This window comes from Cucumis melo, chromosome 6 (genome assembly GCF_025177605.1).
Source record: "Cucumis melo cultivar AY chromosome 6, USDA_Cmelo_AY_1.0, whole genome shotgun sequence".
In the NCBI taxonomy this organism is placed as follows: Eukaryota; Viridiplantae; Streptophyta; class Magnoliopsida; order Cucurbitales; family Cucurbitaceae; genus Cucumis; species Cucumis melo.
The window spans coordinates 30,535,206-30,558,074 of NC_066862.1; the positions used below are offsets into that span (position 1 = coordinate 30,535,206).

General features: G+C 32.5%; 1 protein-coding gene across 2 annotated transcripts; it reads left to right on the forward strand.

Moving 5' to 3' along the window:
* Window positions 1–112: 112 nt before the first annotated feature.
* Window positions 113–13,249, forward strand: LOC103490975 (peroxisome biogenesis protein 5). Of its 2 annotated transcripts, XM_008450744.3 has the most exons (15): window positions 113–526; window positions 710–832; window positions 921–1,098; window positions 2,230–2,423; window positions 3,005–3,256; window positions 5,028–5,150; window positions 5,398–5,553; window positions 6,508–6,689; window positions 6,787–7,033; window positions 7,811–7,895; window positions 8,616–8,725; window positions 10,175–10,399; window positions 12,336–12,401; window positions 12,597–12,691; window positions 12,775–13,249. In XM_008450744.3, exons 1-15 carry the CDS (start codon window positions 410–412, stop codon window positions 12,851–12,853), a joined length of 2,232 nt encoding a protein of 743 aa, XP_008448966.1. In that variant the 5' UTR covers window positions 113–409; the 3' UTR covers window positions 12,854–13,249. The 2 variants fall into 2 exon arrangements, with proteins under 2 accessions (XP_008448966.1, XP_016900629.1); XM_017045140.2 differs by lacking the exon at window positions 5,398–5,553 and having other exon boundaries at window positions 168–526.
* The last annotated feature ends 9,620 nt before the right edge of the window (window positions 13,250–22,869 follow it).

Consider the following 22,869-nt stretch of genomic DNA (forward strand, 5'->3'; position numbering starts at 1 on the left):
TAATATATATTGTTTTTTAAAAAATATTTATGGGAAGTTGGAATATTTTAGAAGTAGAAAAATGATTTATTATATTCCTAATCCGAGATTAAAACACATAATTATCCAATTTGGTTTAGGGATTGGATGGATGTTCTTCGAACTTCTTAACTATGGCGGTGAAAGAATGAAAGAAAGATGTTCATTTTTTAATTTAATTTTGGTGGACTCGGCTCCAGTCCTCAGGGAAGGTTCGCAATTTGCAATTGTGGCTCTAAGTGTTCAAACAAAACACACCCAGAGCCCATCCCTTTATCGTCTTTCCCTGCAATTTCACCTCAAAACACAACCTCTACTTACGTAATCGATTCCAGTTCTTGGGAAAAGGGAGCAATTTGAAACAGCTAACGGAAAATTCTAATCGATAGATATGGCGATGCGTGACTTGGTTACTGGTGGAGCTGATTGTGCTGCTCCTGGTTCTTCTTCTTCTAACCCACTCGGTGCTCTTGCCAACGCTCTAATTGGCTCCTCTTCCAAGACCCAGGTTGGGTTTCCATTTGATATTTTTTGTTGCTTTCTTTTATCTGGGGTTCTTTGGTATTGTGTGTGTGTGTGTTTTTTTCTTTTAGTATATTGATATGTTAATTCATGAATTCGCCGTCTTTTTTTGTGCCTCCTGGAATCAGATTGGTTTTTCATCTTATGTTTTGAACTATATTCTGAGCAGGAAAGGTTACGGGAAATTCCTACATCGCAACTCACAGGTCCTGAAAGGCCTTTTGCCCCTGAGACTCATGGGCAGCTTCCTGGGTCTGAGTTTGATCACCCACCGCTTCAACCCAATCAGCAGGTTCTCTTTGTGTTTTTTTTTTTGTTTTGTTCGGAATTCTCATGGAATTTTGAACTTATCTGATTATTTCTGTTTTGCTTAATGTCAGGCGTCAAATTTTTTGAATGCCTTTCACTCGGCTGCTGATCCTGGTCTCGCCTCTGCATGGAATGAGGTACAGGCTGGTCCTCCTCCTGCCCACTTGAGGGAAATGCAACCAAGTCTTGCTGAATTTGATCGAATTTATGACCAAGTACCTGCTTCTCAGCATCAACCGATTTTGGATGGTACTTCTAAGTTTCCTCATTAGGCTTTCTTTAAGATTCTGGATGGTTGTCATCGTTGGTAGTGCCTTTTTTGTTTCTGTGAAACCTTGTTCAAAGGACTGGTGTTGACAGCAAAATTTTAGTTTAGTAACATTCATTGTCCGTTAGTTCATGGTATAGCGCCATTGAGTTTAGGAGGGAACATGAATCAACCAATATCATATTTGAATGAGAGAGATCCTACGTGAAAGTAAGGTTAAGAAGGACTTAAAATAATTAAAAGTTACTTTCTATATCAACAAGGTGCATCTTCCTTTTCGGTGGCTTGATCGTAAGAATTCAAAAGTTAAGTGTGCTTAGCTCGAAGCAATTCTATGTTGGGTGATCTCTTGAGAATTTTCCTAGGTTGCATGTGAGTGAGGACAAAACATGTCGAAAAAATTCGTGTTGGTTTGTAGAGACAATTTTCACTCTAATAAACTTTTAAGACAAATAAGGATGATGTTGCCAGGTCATAGGGGATCAGGAGAATGTTGGGGATCCGAATTCCAAATCTTGGGCCTAGGGTGTTACACATGGTTCCTAGTTCAGGACTTGTACTCAACTACTTAAAGCCATAAGTAAATTAAGAGAACCCCAAGGTGCAGTTCGATGAATGGGAAGATTTAGTTTAGCTAGAGACATGGAGTTCTGGGTTTTTGACCAGGAAGGCCTTTCGTCCATAACTTGGCTTGTGAAGATACTTCATACTTGTATATACTAGTTGGTGCAATATCTCGTCGGTGTAGTATATTTAATTGAAGAACTTCCAGATCATAGTCTTGAAACTCTAATTCGTGGATATATTTGCAAGAATCAACAACAGTTGAGACAACGGTTGAATTTCCAATCTCCGAATTTCATTTTGAATTATCTAAAATTTTCATTTAGAGACTAAAGCCTAATTAAAATTTGTGTCTGGGCTGGGTCCTCTTGTGCAAACCTAAATAATACTAAGAAATATGCAGAATTTTCAACCACTATTGCCTTGAAGAATAGAAGATTTTTTTAGTACATCACAAAATTCTTACATTTAACCTTGACTATGTGACATTACATCTATTTGTGTTAGAGCTTGAATTTAATATTTAACTTCACCTTTACTGTAACCAGGGCCACCACAGAGAGTGCTGTCAAACTTTTTGCACTCATTTGTAGAGAGTAGCCGTGGTGGAGTACCTTTTCATCCAACCCCTCTGCCTTTATTGGGACTATCTGAGGGTGATAAACAATGTATACGAGATCGTAGCAGCATAATGGCTCGACATTTTTTTGCAGATAAGAGTGAAGACTTCATAAATGCACAGGTTTTGAGAATTTTATCTTTAGTACCCTTTCGTAAGAAAGCATGTTGTTAATTTTTCTATACAGACCATACCAAATTTCCAAGCATTATCCAACCACTAGTTTAAGTGCAATAGGATTTCACCATCTTCATATCTCGTGCTCTCATCTCATGTGTAGCTCTCAACTTTTCCCATTTTGTTCAACTCCATGTTCTCATTTTATTTTATATTTCTTACAGATTTATTTTTTGTGGGTAAAGAAACACTAATTCCCTTTATCTTGAAAGAATGAACTACAGATCTTGAAAATTTATTGTTGCTTGAAATATTTATGATTTTTTAGTTAAGAGACAATTCATTAATGGCAAAACAAGTACATGAAAAGGGGGAGTCATTGGCCCTAGACACCAAATGTATTAAAAGAGTCATCCTCTAGTTGTGTTCATAAAAAGAACTATATTCTCAAGAAAAGAGATTGTACCTTTTTATGATTCTTCCAGTTGTGTTGCAAAGAGAAGGATCACATACCAACTTTCTGTTAATTCAATTGGTAAATTGTAAATGAAAACTTATATGAGTTCCTTTGATTTCAATTCCTTCAGTTAAATGCACTTCTATCTTCCTTGGACATCGACACCAGTAAACAGGTTGGGGGGCCTCAACCTGGTAGGTTCCGTGAGATGGAGGATTATTGGAATGAATCTCAAGCTCTCCAGAGACCTGGTGGTCATGTTGCAGATGGGTGGGCTTCTGAATATAGCCTAAACAGGGAAAAGTTTGCTGATCATGATGCTTGGGCTCAATCCTTTGAACAACAATATGGTGCCAATGGCTGGGCCTCTGAGTTTGAGCAGGTAAGGAGCTGTAGCTTGTCCTACATGTTGCAACTATAACACTGATCTTCATATGATCTATCCGTATTACATGATCTGCGACTGTTATGTTTATTAGCTTTCTAATAATCAGTTTATAATTCATTCTTTGAATTAGAGTGATCAACTGAATCATTTGTTTTTTCTTTTACTCAAAAGGAAAAGAAAAAAAAATGACAATGCATTGTTTAATGATAATCATGGAACTGTCAATCTGTCATTAGGTAGACATCACATTGTAAGCTTATAATCCTTGGTGGTTATTAAATTAGAAACATAAGTTTCTGTTGGATCAATTTTGAGGTTTAGCCTGTAGACTTGGTTATACAGAGTTATTTTAGCATTTTAGATGGTCATACAGAGTTATTTAAGCCATGCCTATTTGATTTTTCATGTTTCGACTATGGTAACATTGATAAGGCTTCTTAATAGTTGTTTTGGCAGTTTATATCTTGGTTTACCACCATAGGATTGTGGCAAGTAAGCATGGTAACCACCCTTGTGAATGGATGGTGAAAGGGGTTAAAGGCGCACACTGGAACAGCAGAACCCTTGGAAAGATATATAGTTCGAGCTTCCTACCTTTTCTCATTTTGTGAGGTGTGTTGTGGGAAATCCTAGGGATACATATTTCTGGGAGAATCAGAGGGCGGGAGATGGTGCTCTTTCTACAGTTTTTCCTTATCTGTATCACCTTTCTTCACTTAAAAACTGTCCCATCTCTGATTTTGTGTTTGATCTGAGAACTCTGTTTCTTTTTCCTTTGGATTCTGTCCTAATTTGTCCAATAGGGTAAAGATGGAGGTTGCCTCTATGCTTTCTATATTGGAGGGGTACTCTTTTAGGGAGGAGAGAAGGGATGTTCACATTTGGAATCCAAATCCTACGGGAGGGGTTTTCTTCTAAATCCTTCTTCAGACTGTTATTAGATCCTTCCCTTCTTGGGCTGTCCATGTTTGATATTATTTGAAGGATTAAGATCCCTAAGAAAGTTAGGTTTTTTATTTGGCAAGTATTACTTGGTCGTGTGAACACTTGTGATAGGCTGGTTTGGAGAAGAACTACACTTGTGGACCTTTTTGTTACATTCTGTGTCAGAAGGTGGAAGAGGACATGGATCATCTTTTTTGGGATTGCCAGGATACAAGGACAGTGTGGATTTCTTTCTTGCAGGAGTTCAGTGTTAGCATTGCTGGGAGAGACATTTGAGCCACAGTCGAGGAGTTCCTTCTCCATCCACCTTTTAAAGAGAATGGTCGTTTTCTGTGGCTTGCTGGGGTGTGTGCAATTATGTGGGATATTTTGGGGGAGAGGAATGACAGAGTTCTTAGAGGAAAGGAAAGGGACCCTTGTGAGGTGTGGTACTGGGACGAGATTTCATGTCTCTCTTTGGGCTTCGGTTTCGAAGCCTTCTTGTAATTATTCGCCAGAAAACATCTCTCTTAGTTGGAATCCTTCCTTTAGTGGGAGGTCTATTGAGGATGTTTTGTTAGCCATTGTAATCTTTCATCTTTATCCAATGAAAGTTGTTTTCATAAAAGAAATTTTGGTTTACCACCATCAACTACACACTATGGCCTTTGTGTTACTGGACCTCATTTTACTTTCTATGTGAAACTCATGTCCTTCATTCTTGGTTAGTACAATAATAGATTATATATGCACAGTGCCTAATGTGATTCTACTTCAATTATAATAACTTCTATTTGACTTTATGGTCGTGGATTGTAATTCTCTTGGTTTGTTGCCACAGGAGAGGTTTCAGTTAGGATCGGCACAAAAAATGGCAGGTGGTAATATGATGAACTTATCTGCAATGGAGCAGACTCGCAAGCTTGCAAATACGTTAGCTGAAAACAATGACCCTAAATTTCAGGTTGATATTTTGTAACATGTTTTAGTATTTCATTCATCTAAAACATATCTAATGCTTTTCATTTTCCTGTCATATTTGATAAAAGATTGCAACAGCCAACACATAATTAAATGTTGACAACAGTTGGTTTGATCAACTATGCTTGGCTGCATTGTAAAATTAGTTTTAATAGAAAAATATTTGATAATGCATAACCATTTTTATATTAAAAAAACCATGTTTGATCTTTGAACTTTCTGGGATGCAGAACTCAAAGTTTCTCCAGTTTGTTTCAAAGATGAGTAGGGGTGAACTTATTATTGATGATAATCAAGTCAAGCCAAACTCTTTATCTCCGACAGATAACTGGGCTTCCGAGTATCAGCAACAGTATAGTGGGGGTCTTCCCTGGGCTGATGAATTTGTAAGTCATGAAAAAAGTTGTATCCCGTCCCTTTGTTCCCCACCCCACAATCTTGTCTGTTGGGTGGGTTGGTGTTTCTATGAGCAACTTTCTTGTTTGGATATTGTTTGGTTTTTTGTTCTGTTTTCATTGTTCATTGATAAAAACGAGAGAATGGATGTCAGGGCTAGAAAATTTTCCCATAAGTAGGGGTGAAGCAACAAAAGTTTTTAATGAGGCCAAACTTTTCGTTAGGCATTTGTGTCATGTATATGTATATATAAATTTTCAACTCGTCCAAGAGAGAAAATTAGATGGAAATGTCAAAATTGTTTGAGTTAAAGACAAACTCAGGGGCAGCCCTAGCTTGCTTGAGGGGGATTTATACTACAGGCTTCCAATTGTCCAAATTTTGAAAAATCCAGAACCTTTAAGATGTTCTAGGTGGAATTGGAAACCTACCTGGATTTAGAAAAGTAGACTCGTTCCCATTCCCACCGCCCCACCAAAACTCTATCAGAGTCTGTCTAAAGAATTCTCTTACCACTTTCCAAATTATTATGAATATCTGAAATTAAAATACTAAGGTCCAATTTGATTACCATTTGGTTTTTGGTTTTTGAAAATCAAGTTTATAAATACTACTTCTACTCATGAACTTATGTTCTTTCATCCATTTTCTACTCATGTTCTAAAAACTAAGCTAAGTATGAACACTAAAAGACAGCTTTCAAAATCTTGTTTTTGTCGTTAGAATTTGTCTAAACATGGTCTATGTCTTTAGGGTTTAGGGTTCAAGTGTTTCTTTAAGATAGGTAAATTTCGTAATGGAGAAATTGGGAGAAAACATGCATAAATTTTAAAAACTAAAAACTAAAAACAAAGTTGTTATGAAAAAGGGTCTTTGCTTTTCATGTATCATGGTATTTTAATGCAATTGCAAAACTTAAACTTTATGATGAAAAATGGTTTCAGGTTTCTAACCAAACTAATCGGTGGGCTGATGAGTTTGCTGAAGAGAAGCAAAATGTGTCAGATGATCCATGGGTAAATGAATTTTCCAAGTTGCACATGCAAGACTGGGTGGAAGAATTTGGTCAGCAGGTTGGAGAAGGGGTTTCTGGAGAAGCCGATAATTGGGCAAATGCATACGATGAGTAAGTCTGACGTTTCACTTCAAGCGCCTATATTGTAATGCAGTAACACCTGTCAATGATAAATTATTTTCTGCATTGTGCTCTTCTGTTCTGACAGGTTCGTAAATGAACAAGTAGCTGCCAAAGGAAAAATGGATGCTTCCAAGGGGATATATGTCTTTTCTGATATGAACCCATATGTCGGTCATCCTAATCCCTTGAAGGAAGGTCAGGATCTGTTCCGTAAAGGCCTGCTGAGTGAGGCAGTGCTTGCTTTAGAGGCTGAAGTTATGAAAAACCCTGAAAATTCGGAAGGTTGGAGGCTTCTTGGAATTGCACATGCTGAAAATGATGATGATCAACAGGTATTTTATTTTCTTGATGTAGGATTTTTGGCTTATAAGACCAACTAGGTTTCTTTCTTTTCTCTTTTTTTTTTTTGAAAAGGACACCAAGTAGGTATTTGAAATTCTTGATGTGAAATGTTTAGAAATAGAAGACCAATTGGGTATTTGACATTATGGATGTGAAATGTCAAGAAATAGAAGATCAAATAGGAACTTAATAAATTTTATACAAAACAGAATAATTAGTTTGATAGATTTTTGCTTATACTGTTCAGTAGTATTTTGCTGGAACTTCTATGTTTCTTCCGGATTGTGAACTAAATTATTGATTGAAAGCACTATCTCTTTTGTCAATGTGGTTTTTATTCACCATTTTTGGTAAACTTATCAAATCTTCTTATGAAATCACTTGATTATGGCAGTCAGAAGGCAACAAAAAACTATTATTTTACTAATTTCTTGTGATGAGATGAACTAGGACTCAGAGTTTCCAAAACCTTGGGAAGCAGTTATATACAAGCAGTTATATACTATGTTTGTATGTGAAATCTTAAAATTTTCAAAAGGGCTTGCTCGAGTTGTATTACATGCTCTATCATTTTCTAGAGGCCTGTTGTTTTTACTGCCAAAAATTTTCTGACATTCATAATGCTAATACTTCTGATTGTATTAGTAAAGGTGATCCCTTTTCATGGCAATTATACTTCTTGTATTGTGGTGTACCATCTCATGTTTAATTTCTGATTTGTAATTATTGTTTGTACAAATAAATATAATATAAATTGATATCTGCAGGCTATTGCTGCAATGAAGCGGGCACTGGACGTTGACCCTACGAACTTAGAGGTGCTTCTTGCGCTTGGTGTGAGTCACACAAATGGTCAGTTGTTGCTTCCTTATCTAGTTACATGCTGTATATGATTTATATTCACTAAAAGCAATTTTTCTAATTATCTTGGCTGAATGACAGTTGTTTCTTGGGCTGGGTTTTTGTTGTAAGTTCGCATATAAATTATATATAGCTTTGCTAGAGACTTCAATTTAAATATGGGTTTGGTAGTGGTCAGAAAGTGAATTTTTTTTTTTGTTAAATTTCGTAAGATTAGATTCTCAGATAGTTCTCTTTGGTGTCAAACATTGAATGATGGTAACCACCATGGTTTGGCTAGGTGATTTGATTAGCAAACAAAAACCTAAGTTATGGGTTCAAACGTAGGCATCTTCCCACTTGGCATATTGACTATTGTTCAAGTTCTCTCGTAGTATCATATATATAGGTTCAAATGGTTGACCAATGGAATTAAATAAAGCATGCAATATGAAAAGAAGAGGGGTTTCTATCCAAATGATTCAGCCTGGCCTCACATCTCAACTGTTATGTTTTCTAAGGGAAAATGAAGAGAGATGTATGAGATTGGATTTAATCGCCTATCTTTATATCGATAAGAAAATTTTGTTTCTTCCGCCAATCGTAAAGACCTTAATCTTTGTGGTCTTCTCTTTTTGTTCAACCCTTGTCCTCCCTTTCTAATTTTTCAACATTTAATGGGTGTGTTTCTTAAATAAGCAAATTGATCAATGACTAAAATAATTTCTGCAGAATTAGAGCAAGCTGCTGCATTAAGATACTTGTATGGATGGTTACAGCATCACCCAAAGTATGGAACACTAGCAAAACCAGAGCTTGCTGATTCGTTGTACTACGCTGATGTAAGCACCATGCTATTTGTGTTCATTCTTCTTTCGGCTTTTATTACAAACTTAGAAATCTTGGGAAATTTATTATTGGAAAATGTGCCTATCTGTAGTTTATTGAGTTAGGATGATGTTGTGAAGGCTTAGAAAACTAGGTGAAGGTATAACACTTCCGGTTAAATCCAGTTATCTGGTTCATTGATGTGCAAAAATTAATTTCAAGTCCATGGGTATTAAGTTTTGGCATTTACTCTAATGATTTCTGCAGTGTGCTAACTGTTAAAAAAAAAAAAGAATCTGGACTTGGATGTTATAGCAACTAGCAAACTATTGAGAAACCTTATTATTGAAAGCAATTAACAATTGGCACTGCCCGGCATAGCAGGGGACTTTACATCCTTGATGATGATACCTCATGTAATAGTTTGTCTAAGGTCAGTTTATTGTCATCCTACTTTAGCACTTCTGAACAAGACTGTATGTTGTGGCGTTTTCGACTGGGCCACTCAAACTTTACATATATGCAATATTTATTTCCCCACCTTTTTTCTAAACTTGATGTCTCTTCTCTATCTTGTGATGTGTGTATCTGGGCTAAACAACATCGGGTCTCTTTTCCCTCACAACCATATAAACCTACACAACCGTTTACCCTCATCCATAGTGACGTTTGGGGTCCTTCCAAGGTCACCACCTCCTCGGGAAAGCGGTGGTTTGTAACTTTCATAGACGACCATACCCGTCTTACCTGGGTCTACCTTATCACAGATAAATCCGAGGTCCATCCATTTTCCAAAAATACTCTAAGGGCAAAGCCCTACAAATTCTAACACTTACAATGGCTATTTGTTTGTTTTTTTTTTTTTTTGGTGTGTGTGTGTTTTGGTGGGGGGTAGAGATAATAGAATCTTAGGGTGAGAGAGAGTTCTTCCTGCAAAAAAGTGGTATCCACAGGGTTCACAAACCCTTACAGATGAATTTAGAGATGGATCAACAGCAGATGAGTTGGGTAATCCAGCCAAATTAATCGGTTTTTGTTTTGTGCTAAGTAAACTGTTGAACTGAACTGGTTTTAGTTTTGGTTGGTTCAAGATTTATTCGGCTTTCTTGGTTTTCCCCTGCTCAGTTGCTTCCCTAAGGTGTTCATTCTGTTACTCTTTGAAATTCAATGGGGGAAAAATAGATATGAAGAAGCAATTTGTTTAATATGTTTTTTAGATTAAGCTTTTCTTTTTGTGTCTGGTTCTTTATTTATTGGCTTTATTTTTTTATTGCCCTTGTATTTCACCTTTTCTTGATATTTTCTTTTTTTAAAATTGAAGTTTGGGTTTTCATAGCAATAATTCTGATAACAACTTTTATTAGCATTAAGAGTGTTTAATATGCAACTTAAGATGATGGTCCTCAAGCACATTTCTCTCTTTGGTCTAAAACTATGCATCGTTCTTCTGTCTGTATGTACAGGTAGCTGGCTTATTTAACGAAGCTGCACAAATGTTTCCTGATGATGCTGATGTGCACATAGTACTTGGGGTCCTTTATAATTTGTCCAGAGAATTTGACAAAGCAATTGCATCCTTCCAAACAGCCTTGAAATTAAAGCCGCAAGATTACTCTCTTTGGAACAAGCTAGGTGCTACACAAGCTAACAGTATTCAAAGCGCTGATGCTATATTAGCTTATCAACAGGTAACCAGCCCCATTTCTCTCTCTCTCTACAACGTGTCTTTAGTGCTTGACATTTTTTTTCGATAAAAACAAAATTCAATGTTAAATAGTCGGCATTAAAAATTTATTTTAAAAAGCAATGGTCTTAATTCTCAAAATGCTTGAAGAGGGGAGATACTTGTTTATTCATCAAGCTGCAAACAAGCAACATTGGAATTGAGTGAGAGTGAGGGAGGGTGAGATAGTTGCCTAAAAAGCTGGCAGTATTCATCTAGGGTATTGAATATGGAGTTTGAATTATTTACGATACTCCTTAGGTGAGTGTTTGGAGGAGGAACAGAAACAGCGAAGAGAGGATTAATTGTGGGATTGATTTGCATCCAACTAGCTACTGGCTTTTGGATTGAGAAGTGTTAGGTCCTCTTGAGGAGCCCCATAGACAACATATTCTTTGGGCAAACAAGAGATTGTGACTGTTATGATTGGAGAAAATCTTTAACAAGGGGGAGGAGTTCTATTATTCTGCAATGTTATCATTTCTGATGAATCTCTTGGCTACATCACCAATTCAATCAGTATCTGGAAAACCCAACAAACCAATGAGGACGGTCTACATTTGAATGTTTAGCTGAGTTCTTTTCTTTATGAACAAGGATTCTGCTTAAGTTGCATTTATATCTTTTCTCCTACAGATAGTTGAACATCATGATTCTTATTATTGGCCGTATCTGTTGTTGACTGATGTGTACCCATTTCAGATGGACTTCAACTTAGTCAATATTGCATCCTTGTCATTAAGTTGCTGCTATACCTCAACTACAGGCATTGTAAGAAAGTTTAAGGATGATCAGTGTGGACAACTATATTTAGTTCAAGGAGAGGTTCAAATAAATATGTGGATGTATTGTAGCTATGCTTTGTTCAACAATCTAACTATTTTACCCACTTCTATGTAGTCAAGGTTAACATTGTAGATAGAATTCCAATTGTCTATTCATTTTGTTGGTTTGGCGCTTCCATTTTCGGAGGGTTTTGGTGATTTAACCCTACCATCCATCTACCATTTACCCAATTCAAACAATAATACGAGTAACCTAATTCAATTGGTCTTTTTACCTTTCACACATACACATCCCCTACATCTAACTCATCTTCTCGTTACAATGCAAAAATGTCACTAAGGGAACTATTTGCATTCAGTAATGGTAAGGGAAAAAAAAAAGAGATTATAGCAAACCACAAGGATTAAATTGGAAATTTCAAAATTTTAGGTAGGGAGGAAACTGAAACTTGCACAGACTAGGGTTGGAAATGGTGATTAACCTGGAAGAAAGTGGGAAAAAGGTGGAAGTTGTTGATAAGTTAAAGGAAGTTAGATAACCTGTCTGTAGAGGAAGTTCTGTATAAGTTAAAGGAAGAAAAGTCTGACTGTAGAGGAAAGGGAGGATACTGTCTTGTCCTCAAAAGTTCTTCATTACGGTAGTGCAGATATGTATATGTATTTTAATAGATGATTACACGAGAGTTCCTTTGCATCCAAATTTGTGAATGATATGAAACAGGTAGTCACATAATGAGGGTGACAGTAATCTCCCAACTTTAAGGTTTGAACTTTGAAGAAAGAGTTGAATGTTTTTACACTATGGTTGTAGAAACACGTGGTGAAGCTGTGAACTCAAGTTTGAACTGTTTTCTCAATTTATGCGTCCCTAATCATTCACTATATGGTTGGAGACATTTTGTTGAATTTTTCATGTGTATGGTCATGGTCTCATTGGAGTCGATGTTCTTTTCTGGCCACCATGTGAAACCAAACTTCATTAGGCCGTGAACAACTTGCCTTATCCTTATCGCAAATTGTGTAATTAATGCATTCTGCCAAAATAGTTGCATGTTTACTCTGATTTATTTTGGCCTTGTCTGCCGAATGTATTAACTGACATAATTTGTCTCTTAGGCACTTGATTTGAAGCCTAATTATGTACGTGCCTGGGCCAATATGGGAATCAGTTATGCCAATCAGGTATGTCCAATGCTTAATTATTTCTCCTTTTTCCTGTCTCAGTGAATTGTCAAAAAGTTGAAAGTCCTCTTTCTCCAACATTTTTTTCGGGTTGTTTTTAACCAATCATAACTAGTTTCTTGGATGGATCTTTCATCTACAGTTATAAAATTGTATGGAAATATGAATTGATTCTCTCTTTTTCTGCACTTTTAGGGGCTCTATGAGGAATCAATTAAGTACTATGTGAGGTCACTTAGCATGAATCCAAAGGCAGACAATGCGTGGCAATATTTAAGAATTTCACTAAGGTATATGATTTGGAGAGATTTTATTCTCGCATCACTTACCCTTAAATGCAAATATGAAATCATAGAATTTCTCTGTTTTGTAGCTGTGCATCAAGGAATGACATGCTGGAAGCCTGTGATTCCCGCAATCTTGATGCCCTTCAAAAGGAGTTCCCATTATGAATTATTCACAAGCGTTTGAATGAATAAACTTTGACTGAAGAGCTACATCTCTGTTCTATTGGAGGAAGTTACAGTCAAAATACTTGCTGCAGCTTAGGACTGTTAGTCTTTTTCTTTTTCTTTTTTCTTTTTTCAAAAATTTGTTGGGGGTTTGGGGAAGAAGGGTGTGTTAATATTCCACCACAGTTCAACATAAAAATAGGCTGCTGGTACTGTTGGAAGAGGAATATTAATATCCTAAGCGTCGGTCTTAGCATAACTCACCATTTGCTAGCTGGTGAAGAAGTTAAAACCAAATTAGCTTTCCCCTTGTATTAATTATGATTTGAATATGATAGTACCTTTACTCTACACACATCAATGTATTCTTTCAGGAATAATTGCATCTTTTGGCTAGTTTGTGTATTACTACACACCCAATAATGACTGTATATAAATATATACATAGCTCATGTACGAATCTTCTTGCTTAGTTTTCAATAAACAGAAAGAATATATCAGCTTCTGATGATATTTAATTTCCATCACACATTTCCTTTTATTTTTTCATCTTATTAGTTGGTCATTGATTAAAAATACAGTGAAAGTGATGGAGCTTTGGTTGTGGGATTGATGAAGAAACTGGAAAACTTGCAGAAATGGTGAAGTGATTCTCCATGCCTACTTCTACGCTGTGGTAAATACCTAAACTTGGCTCCTCTCTTTCTTATTGTAGATCCTGATAATTTTAAAAGCCACACACTGAAGATTTCTGTCGTCACTTGTGTGAGAGAGAAAATAAAAGAAAGGAAAAAAAAAGTTATATCACACTTTTTGTCCTTAAACCTTAAGGAAATAAAAAAGGTTTTAATAGATTTGTAATTTAGTTCACAATAGTTTTAAACTTGTAATGATTTAGTTAGTCCCTATGTATTTTATAAAAATATATTGAGCATCTAATTAGTTTATCAGTTTACTCATATAAGAACTCTTTTCACTTTTCTATCTTATTTAATAATAAAGAAAATATTATTTATTTAATAATGAAAGATAGAAAAATGATTTTTAAGTGAGGAAGATAGAGAAGTGGATATAGGGGAAAGCTTTTACAGTCCGTTCATACTGATTATGTATGTCTGTTTTTTTCTCACTGTCTTTGTATCAAAACACAACAGAAACACAACTTGTACACTCCATAGAACAATGATTTAGGTAGGATAATGCAGTGGTTCTGATAGAAAGATTGGTACGATCTACTATGAAAATTATTAAATAAATAATATCTGTTTACCCCATCTTTGCTTCTGCTCTCTTTTCTCTGCCATTTTTTTACTTGTTGCACACGCCCCCGTTTTCCTTTCCATACAGCTTTTTGTACTCAGTTTGCATACCCCTACTCTCTACTCTACTCTTTTCACATTTATTATTTTCATTTCTTCTTCTTTCTCTTATGAATCCTGAAATTATCACATGACATGGCTGTTGGCTGTTGGCTGTTGGCAATTGGCTATTGGCTATGTCATATGCTACTCGGTTCTTTTAACTTAATGAGATTGGCTTTTTTGATGATTCTTTTGTGTTGCTTCTTTCTTTCTACTCTTGTTTGTGGTATTATTTCCTTATAATGCCTCCATGATCTCTTTTTCCCTTTTAAGGAACTTGCACTAAATGTGTGATTATTTTGGATGTTTGAGGTATCTTGTACTGTGTATTGGCAATCAATTTGTGTTTGTGTTTGCATTTATTATTGAGAAATGCTTCTGTGGTGTGTTGGTGGTAGCTCTCTACCTACCACATACAGCACTTTTAGGATTCATAGTTCAATATACATGAACACTTTTAAATAACTGTAAATGTAGCAAAATTCTATCGGGATAGATTCTCATTGATAAATTTCTAATAGAGATATTGTATATTATTTTCTATTCTTATCAGCGATATTATCCATCACTGATAGAGTACGAGACCTATATTTAAATTTTACTATGTTAGAATATTTTTTGACATTGTGGTAAGTATTTTAGGTCTAATTGTTATATTTCTGAATAAATTTTTTATTAGAAATTGTGTACGGTCAAATATATTATCGTGTGTATTCAAATTCTGCTACACAAGTAGATATATTTAATAGAAAAACACCCAAACAATAATAATAATAATAACAAATAATCACTTCAACCAACTATTGAAATTCAAACACAGATACAGAAGATCGGACTAATCCAATTTTGCACCCAAAACACGAACGTCGAACACTCAAAAATTTTGTCGTAATTAGATTCTCAATAATCTTGATTTCGTTACGGTTGGGTATAGTGAACATAACCCAATTTTCATATAATTTAAGATGCACATTTTGGTTATTAGCAAAGGGTTTCCTTATTTCAAGGGAGATTGTACTAAAATCTTTTCAGTTACAAAATACATAAATAATAAATCAGTATTCCAATGTGTATGAAATCTATTCATTTGGGTTCCGAAGATTTCGTTTTCATGTTTCTCATTTTTCAAACTATAATAATATAAAAATGGTCCTTACAAAAAAAAAAGTAAAATAAATAAAATTACAAGGTCCGTTCAAAAGGTACTATAAAAATATTCAAGAATCTTGACTTCAACAACATGTTTGGCAGTAAATCTATAACACATGGGCAAGAAAGAAAAAGGAAAATTGTACAATAAATTGTCAAAATGTTGTGGTTCTTAAATTCGGACTTAAAAGTTTCGAACTTTTGCCGTTTTAATATGTTTTGTACGAACGAGTATTATTGTGAACCATTCACTTGCGATAGGAACCGAACCTAGTTCAATGTGGCATGAGTAAAGCCTTGTTCGATGTTATAATTTGAACCCTCTTCATACATTTAACGATCGGTTTCATGTATCGTCCGTTGCAATAGGGATATACAATGAGTTCAGCTCAATGGCACCTAGAAAGCTTTGTCTTGATTTCGAAATCAAAGCACAATATAATGAACAAATAAGTTTAGTTATTTAGATGTTGGATTTGTAGAGCATGTATGTATGTAGGGATGATGTTTTTCCCAAGTGTTTTGCAATAGAAATTGAAGGGATGATTCCAAAAGTACATAATGTTTTTATTCTAATTGATTCCATTCCACAAATTTAGTAAAGTCATCAAATAAAAATGAGAATATTCACTTTCATTCTTCCTTTATAAGTTTTTCTTTTTTTAATTTTGTGGAGCATAGGGAGGAGAGATTCTTGCTTAAAAGAAGATCCTTTCCATTACAACAAACTTTTTGATAAAAGAGAAGCAAAAGTGAGTTTTCTTTTTCTTTTTCTTTCTTTCCTTTCTTTTCCTTTTGCCTCTTCTTCCTATGATTTGAGAATAATTAATAATCTATCTTAATTACAATCTTCCCTTCCAAAACTATAAAAGAGAAAAATTCATAAATGGTGAATGTAATTCATTTTTAAGGTTGCTTTATTTCGATTTATTACATTTTTCTAATTATCTATAGTTCAATCGAAAGACGAGAATGTAATTTATTAGAAGGTATGTGGTTTGAATTTTCCTACCACCTAATGTACTAAAAAGGGTATTTCAAATTTTTTTCTTATCGATATTTGTTGGATTTTGATAAAATACTTAAAAAAGGAAAATCACACGCAGCTAAAATAATTTCTCTTTATTTTATTGTTAGCTTTCCATATATATATTAATTCTAGAAAAATTGTTTTAAATGTCAAAACTTCTAAAAATTATTTACAAATATTGAAAAGTATCACAATCTATCTGTGATAGACCATGATAGATTGATTAAGATAGATTACTATCTATGTCTATTATGATACATGTCGACACAAATAGTAGTGTATTTTGGTTTATCGTGGTCCATCGTTGTTAAATTGTAATATTTTACTATATGTTATAAATATTTTAGTTCATTTTGCTATATTTAAAAATTTTATTACTAGATTCGTCTGAAAATTTTATGAGACTAACATAGTTGAATATTTGTATGCAATAATTATCAACTCAAACATATATTAGATCACTTGTATCATTCATCAAAAAGTTAGTGATTCAAACAATTACAAATTTGTTCAAACGTTATTTTTAACTAAAAACTAAAAATAAAAGAGAAAAGATACCCATATTTTTATATGTATGACAATAATTTCTATTGTTGTTGAATAATAGTATTGTTTGCTAATTTAATTTTAACTGTATTGTTCATGAATTATATGGAAGAACTTAAACTCTTTATTCAATTATTGAGAAATAAAACTATCATTTGTAAATTGTTGCCGTGATCTTTTCAACAAAATAAATGTGAAAATGAATTAGTTTTGATTCCATTTATCCTCCTAAAAGGGTTAAGTTTAAAGCATCGAAGAAATTTAAAACAATAGTTTTAAGATTTATTTTTGGTTTTTAAAAACACGGAGTAATCCAGTGTTAAAAATAAGAGTTTTTTCTCGACAATTTTTAAGTGTTAAAATAAAATATGCTTAACACTTTATAAACGTCAAGTATACGAGATCAGTTGACATTTTTTACGTGTCAAGAATTTGTTTATTCTTAACATTTATTATTCGTTAAGATTAATCTTGACACTTATTATCTATCAAGTAATCTAATGTCAAGAATAAGAATATTTAATTCTTATACACGTTTTGCATGTCAAGGTTTTTTTTTTTTTTCTAATGAAAAATTGTACAATTTGAAATACCTATATAATTGTATTGCACATGTTTTGAAGTCTAACAAGTTCTTGAATCAACCCAAACTTTCAATCAAAGAACTAACAAATTGCATATATATCTTCGAACATATGTATAGTTGGTCATTTACATACTTACAAACATAGGAATATCGTTCTTATTTATATAACTAAACGAGTTATGATCATCGTTTTTAATCATAAAACACAAAGTATATGCAATATTAATCGAAAATAGAGACATCACCCTCCGTCTACGACCAGTGATAATATGTATCCTTAAGTTTGGTTGAAAGTCCGTTTTAGAAAGTAATATAATGAGGAATTAATCATTTGTAAATATTTTGAATATACATTAAAGAAATTTAATAGTGATTTCTAATGGGATCAATGTTTACCAATATTATTTTATTGTGTTTTGTTGGAAAGTAAAGAATAAAAACCAACGTGATCATGACTTTGAATACTTCACTTTGTCATGAATTAATTTTGTGGTAATAAGTGTTGATCTACATACATCTTATGAGTCATTTTAACTCCATCCAATAATAATAATAATAATTGTATAAATTATAAGAAATCTTTTAGCTTTTGACCAAAGCGAACGTAGTTTAATTGACATACAAATGTGTTAACGACTTAAAGATTTCTGATTTAAGTTCTCCTTCCTTTATTACAAGTAGAAAATATTTATAGTTTTTTCGTTTTATTTTAGTGGAAGTGACTTCAAAAGTCATTATATCGACATTAAAATGATTTTGAAGGTAGAAAATTCTAAAAAGTATTACGGTTATTATACTCAAAATTTTGTTCAATATTCCCTATCATGTCACAAATAGAACTTTAAAATACAATATTCCTATTTGTCTAAATTTACTATTTAAAGTTTAGGTTAATTAGTAAAAAAATGTGTTTTGAAATCAACACTTTTGTTAGGATTGAACGTACTATAACTTAGTGTGGCAATTGATATCCATTTTTCTAAACAATCGATATCAAATATTATTTGAATCAATTGAATCCACACAATGCATATCCAAATTTTAATATATAATAATATTAAAAAATATCAAAAACACTTTTTCATATATGTTGTACACTTTTCGTTGTCCATCATGATGAGACATGGGATGAAAATCAATATTTTTTAGTAAGTACGTGAAAGTTAAAATATAAGAAATAATTGTACTAAAAAAATATATATAAAAAATAATTAAATACATACATAAATATGCATATATTCATAAATATATGTACGTATGTACCTATATAAATATATATACATACACATATACTCATAGATATAGTAACCGTTTATAATAACCCACAAGAGATAAATCTACCTCATTAACTTGGATTAATTTAACAAAAATTAATGTCAAGTCGTAAAGAAAGTTGATTCTAGTTATAATATAGTCTAATTGATGAAGTAAGATGTACTCTCCTCTGATTATATATTTACTTCATTAATCTTTTTTCTTTCTATTTTTGTCGATATTAATATTCTCTATTTTTAAAAATAAAATTTAGTATAATGTTACCAAATAATACTAGATTTTGCATCTACCTTTATTTATTTATTTTGTTTTAGAAGACCAAACTTAAAAACATCTTAAATTTTGGTGTGTTTCTTAGTTGGCTATACCAATTGTCCTTGAATATTACATCACAAAAAATCTCTACTATTTATTGCAAAATAAATACCAATTTTTTTTCCATCAAGAAATAATAATAATTGGAGTGTGTATTTATATTCCATATTTAGACTACATATTCCTAACTACTTTGTGTTAAAAGCTTTTCTCTATATGTATTATAATAATAATAATAATAATAATTTCTTCATGTGTTACATAAATTCTCATTGGGGGACCCTAACAAACTAAAAATTATTTTTTTGATCATTACTCTTTGGTTGCTATGTATGTGTGCTGCCATTAGTGTCCTCTTGTTACTCCTTTTTAATTTTTAAATATTATTTTGGCAAATGTGCCTTTGGACAATGTGAGTTTTAATACTTTCTAACTTGTGTTCATTTTATGCTACAAAACTTTTAGCAACCTTATTTCTCTAAGGACTATTGAATATTGTATATCATCTATGTGTTTAGTGTTGCCAATGTAGCTAGTACGGTACCCGCATGTTATCTATTAAATGAGTATAACTAAGTTAATTTATAAAATTTGTAGTATCAACCTTAAGGCAATCGTATTTGATTTTCTTAAACCTCGTATGTTATAAAAATTTAAAAACAATATATATTGACCATGTCGTATATACTATTTTTTTTATAGAAAAAAACATGAAATATAAGAAGTAGATTTCATGCTACATTTTGAATATTTAAGAAAACGACATTTTGGTATATAAAATTATCGATTTAAGATACTCTTTTTCGTTATACCATTCAATTGGATATGTAAAAATAGTTCTATTTTATTTAGCATGCTGATTGTTAAGAGTGTAAAAATTCGAATCTCCAACTTTTAATTTGAAGCTATAACATTTTAACCACTCAAATTATGCCTATATTGGTAAGTAAAATCAAATATGTAAACCAATACATTTGTAAACATGAGACCAAAAGAAATTAAATTAAATTAAATTAAATTCCAAGTTCAAGGACAAAACTTATAAGGGGTGTTTGGTGATTATACAAGATAGAATGAACAAAACTTACAAGTTAAGTTTAACTCTTGTTTGGATTGGACGTTTTAGGCCTGAGCTCATTAAGTTACGACACATTTCATTTCAACCCTATTTTTCATTTGTTTTCACAGTTCAACATCTCACTTTCGATCTATCTTCGATTTATAATACAAATACTCTTCGATTTTTATAGTCTATAGCAATTTATTATCTAACCAACATGAACACAACTCAACTTACGTAAAACTTATGATACAAACACTCCCCGTCTTTTAATAATGATAATGATAATAATAATAATAAAATAAAGAAGAATGATTTAATATAACAAAACGAACCAAATTATACAATATCACAATCTATCTACGAAAAACCGCAATAGACTATTATTAATGTCTATAAGTCTATCGTGGTCTACCGTAAATAATATACTATGATAATTTGAATATTTATAAATATTTTTTTAAAAAAAATTCCTATAAATTAAGTTAAAATGAAAGGAAAAAAAAAAGATAGGAATTAAATAGTGGCAGAGGAAGTAAGTATTGGAATAATAATTGTGTAAACATACTATTTCTTTCTTCCATTAGACTTACAAACTTTCAGCAGCTTCATTCATGGCAGCCGTTCCAGCCTCCACGCACATTTATAAACATCCCATACCTAAGTATATATACATACATACATACACACACATATATATATATATATATATATATATATATATAACAATTTTTTTGTTTATTTCTTTATTTATATAATAGTTTTAATTTATTTCCTCTTATTTATTTATTTTTCTCTCTCTTATTGAAGTAGTGATTCTCTACACGTGCGTACACAGGAAAACAGTCAAACAGAAAAGCATACAGTTCTGTAATGATATTGCCATTTGAGGGTCAAGAGAAAGACAGCATCAAATACAGAATCAAATTTAAAAGAAAGAAAAATAAAAAGATTCCAATCTCAAAACCCTAATCTTATTTCTATCATCTTAATTTTTTTTTATTTATTAAGTTACCTAGATCTAAAAATTAATATCGTAATATTTTTTATTTATTAGAACTTGACAATACCAATTTTGTACTATTTGATGAGTTATGTCCATGTTTAGTGTTAAAATAATTGTATATATATATAAGATTATATCACCCAAATCAAGTAGGTAAACTCTCTAACATGTTATTGGAAAAGAAACATAGTTTGACTCTCACCAACATAAAAGAAGTTTCCATGCATTTTATTAATATTTTATTATTGAATGACTCGTAAACCTAAACCGATGTAACTTATAAAATAAAATTTATTTTAATAATCTTATCATGATAAATAAAGTCTATTTTTAATGTTGAAATGAGCTTAACTCATCACGATCTTCTATCTTAAATGTCAAGTATAACGTTATTATACTTGATCAATAAAATGAAAATCTATTTTAATCTCGTAACTTGTAAGTTTATTCTATTTTAGTGTTTGAGAATATGTATGTGTGTAGATGTACATATATATGATATTGATATTAAAGGTGAGAGATGATGAAAATGGGAAAAAGAAAAAAGAATAATGCAAAAGGTAAGGTCAAAATCAGATTGAAAGATGGATGGATGGATGGATGGAAATGTGTCTGTGGCAATGCCATATTGCCATGCGTGCACCAACAACTCTCTCTTACCCCCTTCACTCATCACTTTTATTTCTTTTCCACACGCAAACCTTCTTCACTTCACTTAATATTATAATATCCTTTTCCTTTCTCTTTTTCCCCTTTTTCATTTTCTTCATCTCACCACATCTCATCAATCTCTCTCTTTCTCCCTCTTTGGTTTTCAACAACTTTTATTCCTTTGTTGTCTCATTTCCCTTCCCTCTCACATTCATTATTATTGTACATAATACATGTGTATATCTATTTCTCTCGGTTTTAATGAGTTCATCAATGTAGGTGTATCTTTTTTTTTTTTAAACAATATACTAGATGAAGAGATTGGTAGACAATGTCTTAACTAGATTGACACCTTAATATGTAGTATTTTTGTTATATCTCAAGAGTCACTAAAGATGTATTGTTGGCATTTTAATCATACTCTAGATCAATTGCGTGATATTTTGTTGACGTTAAAGAAAAGTTTTCCAATTTAAAGTTATACAAGTGATAGATCATAACTTTACATTTAAATCTCTTTTTGAATTCAATGGAACTAAATTATTCGGGAGTTGAAAGTTAAGATTTATATTTAATGAGTCATCTAAGGATAAAAAAAAACCATGTGTTCTAGGGTTTGAATAGTACAATAATAGTTTTTTTTTTTTTTATATAAAAATTGAATTTATGTTAAATAGTCACAACTAAATATTTGTGAAATAAGTTCTTGTTCTTTTCCTCAGTTGTCAGCTCACAAAGGACTTATCAAAGTGTACCAAAGATCAAAAGAAAATTATATATGATCACTCAAGGGATTGAACTAATCATTAGGCTTAATTTGTTTGATAAACCCATGCAATTTCTTTTAACATTATTCTAAGTTAAAATTTTGAAAAGGAAACCAACTTGTCTTTTTAGTTTTTTAATTTTTCTGAGAGTATAAAAGAAGGCATCCTGGGCTTTCTTACATTGAAGAATGTATTTAACACTCCTACCTCATTTGAAAGGTAAGAAATTTATAGCAAAATAAAACCCATGAGTTTAAACACACACCTACT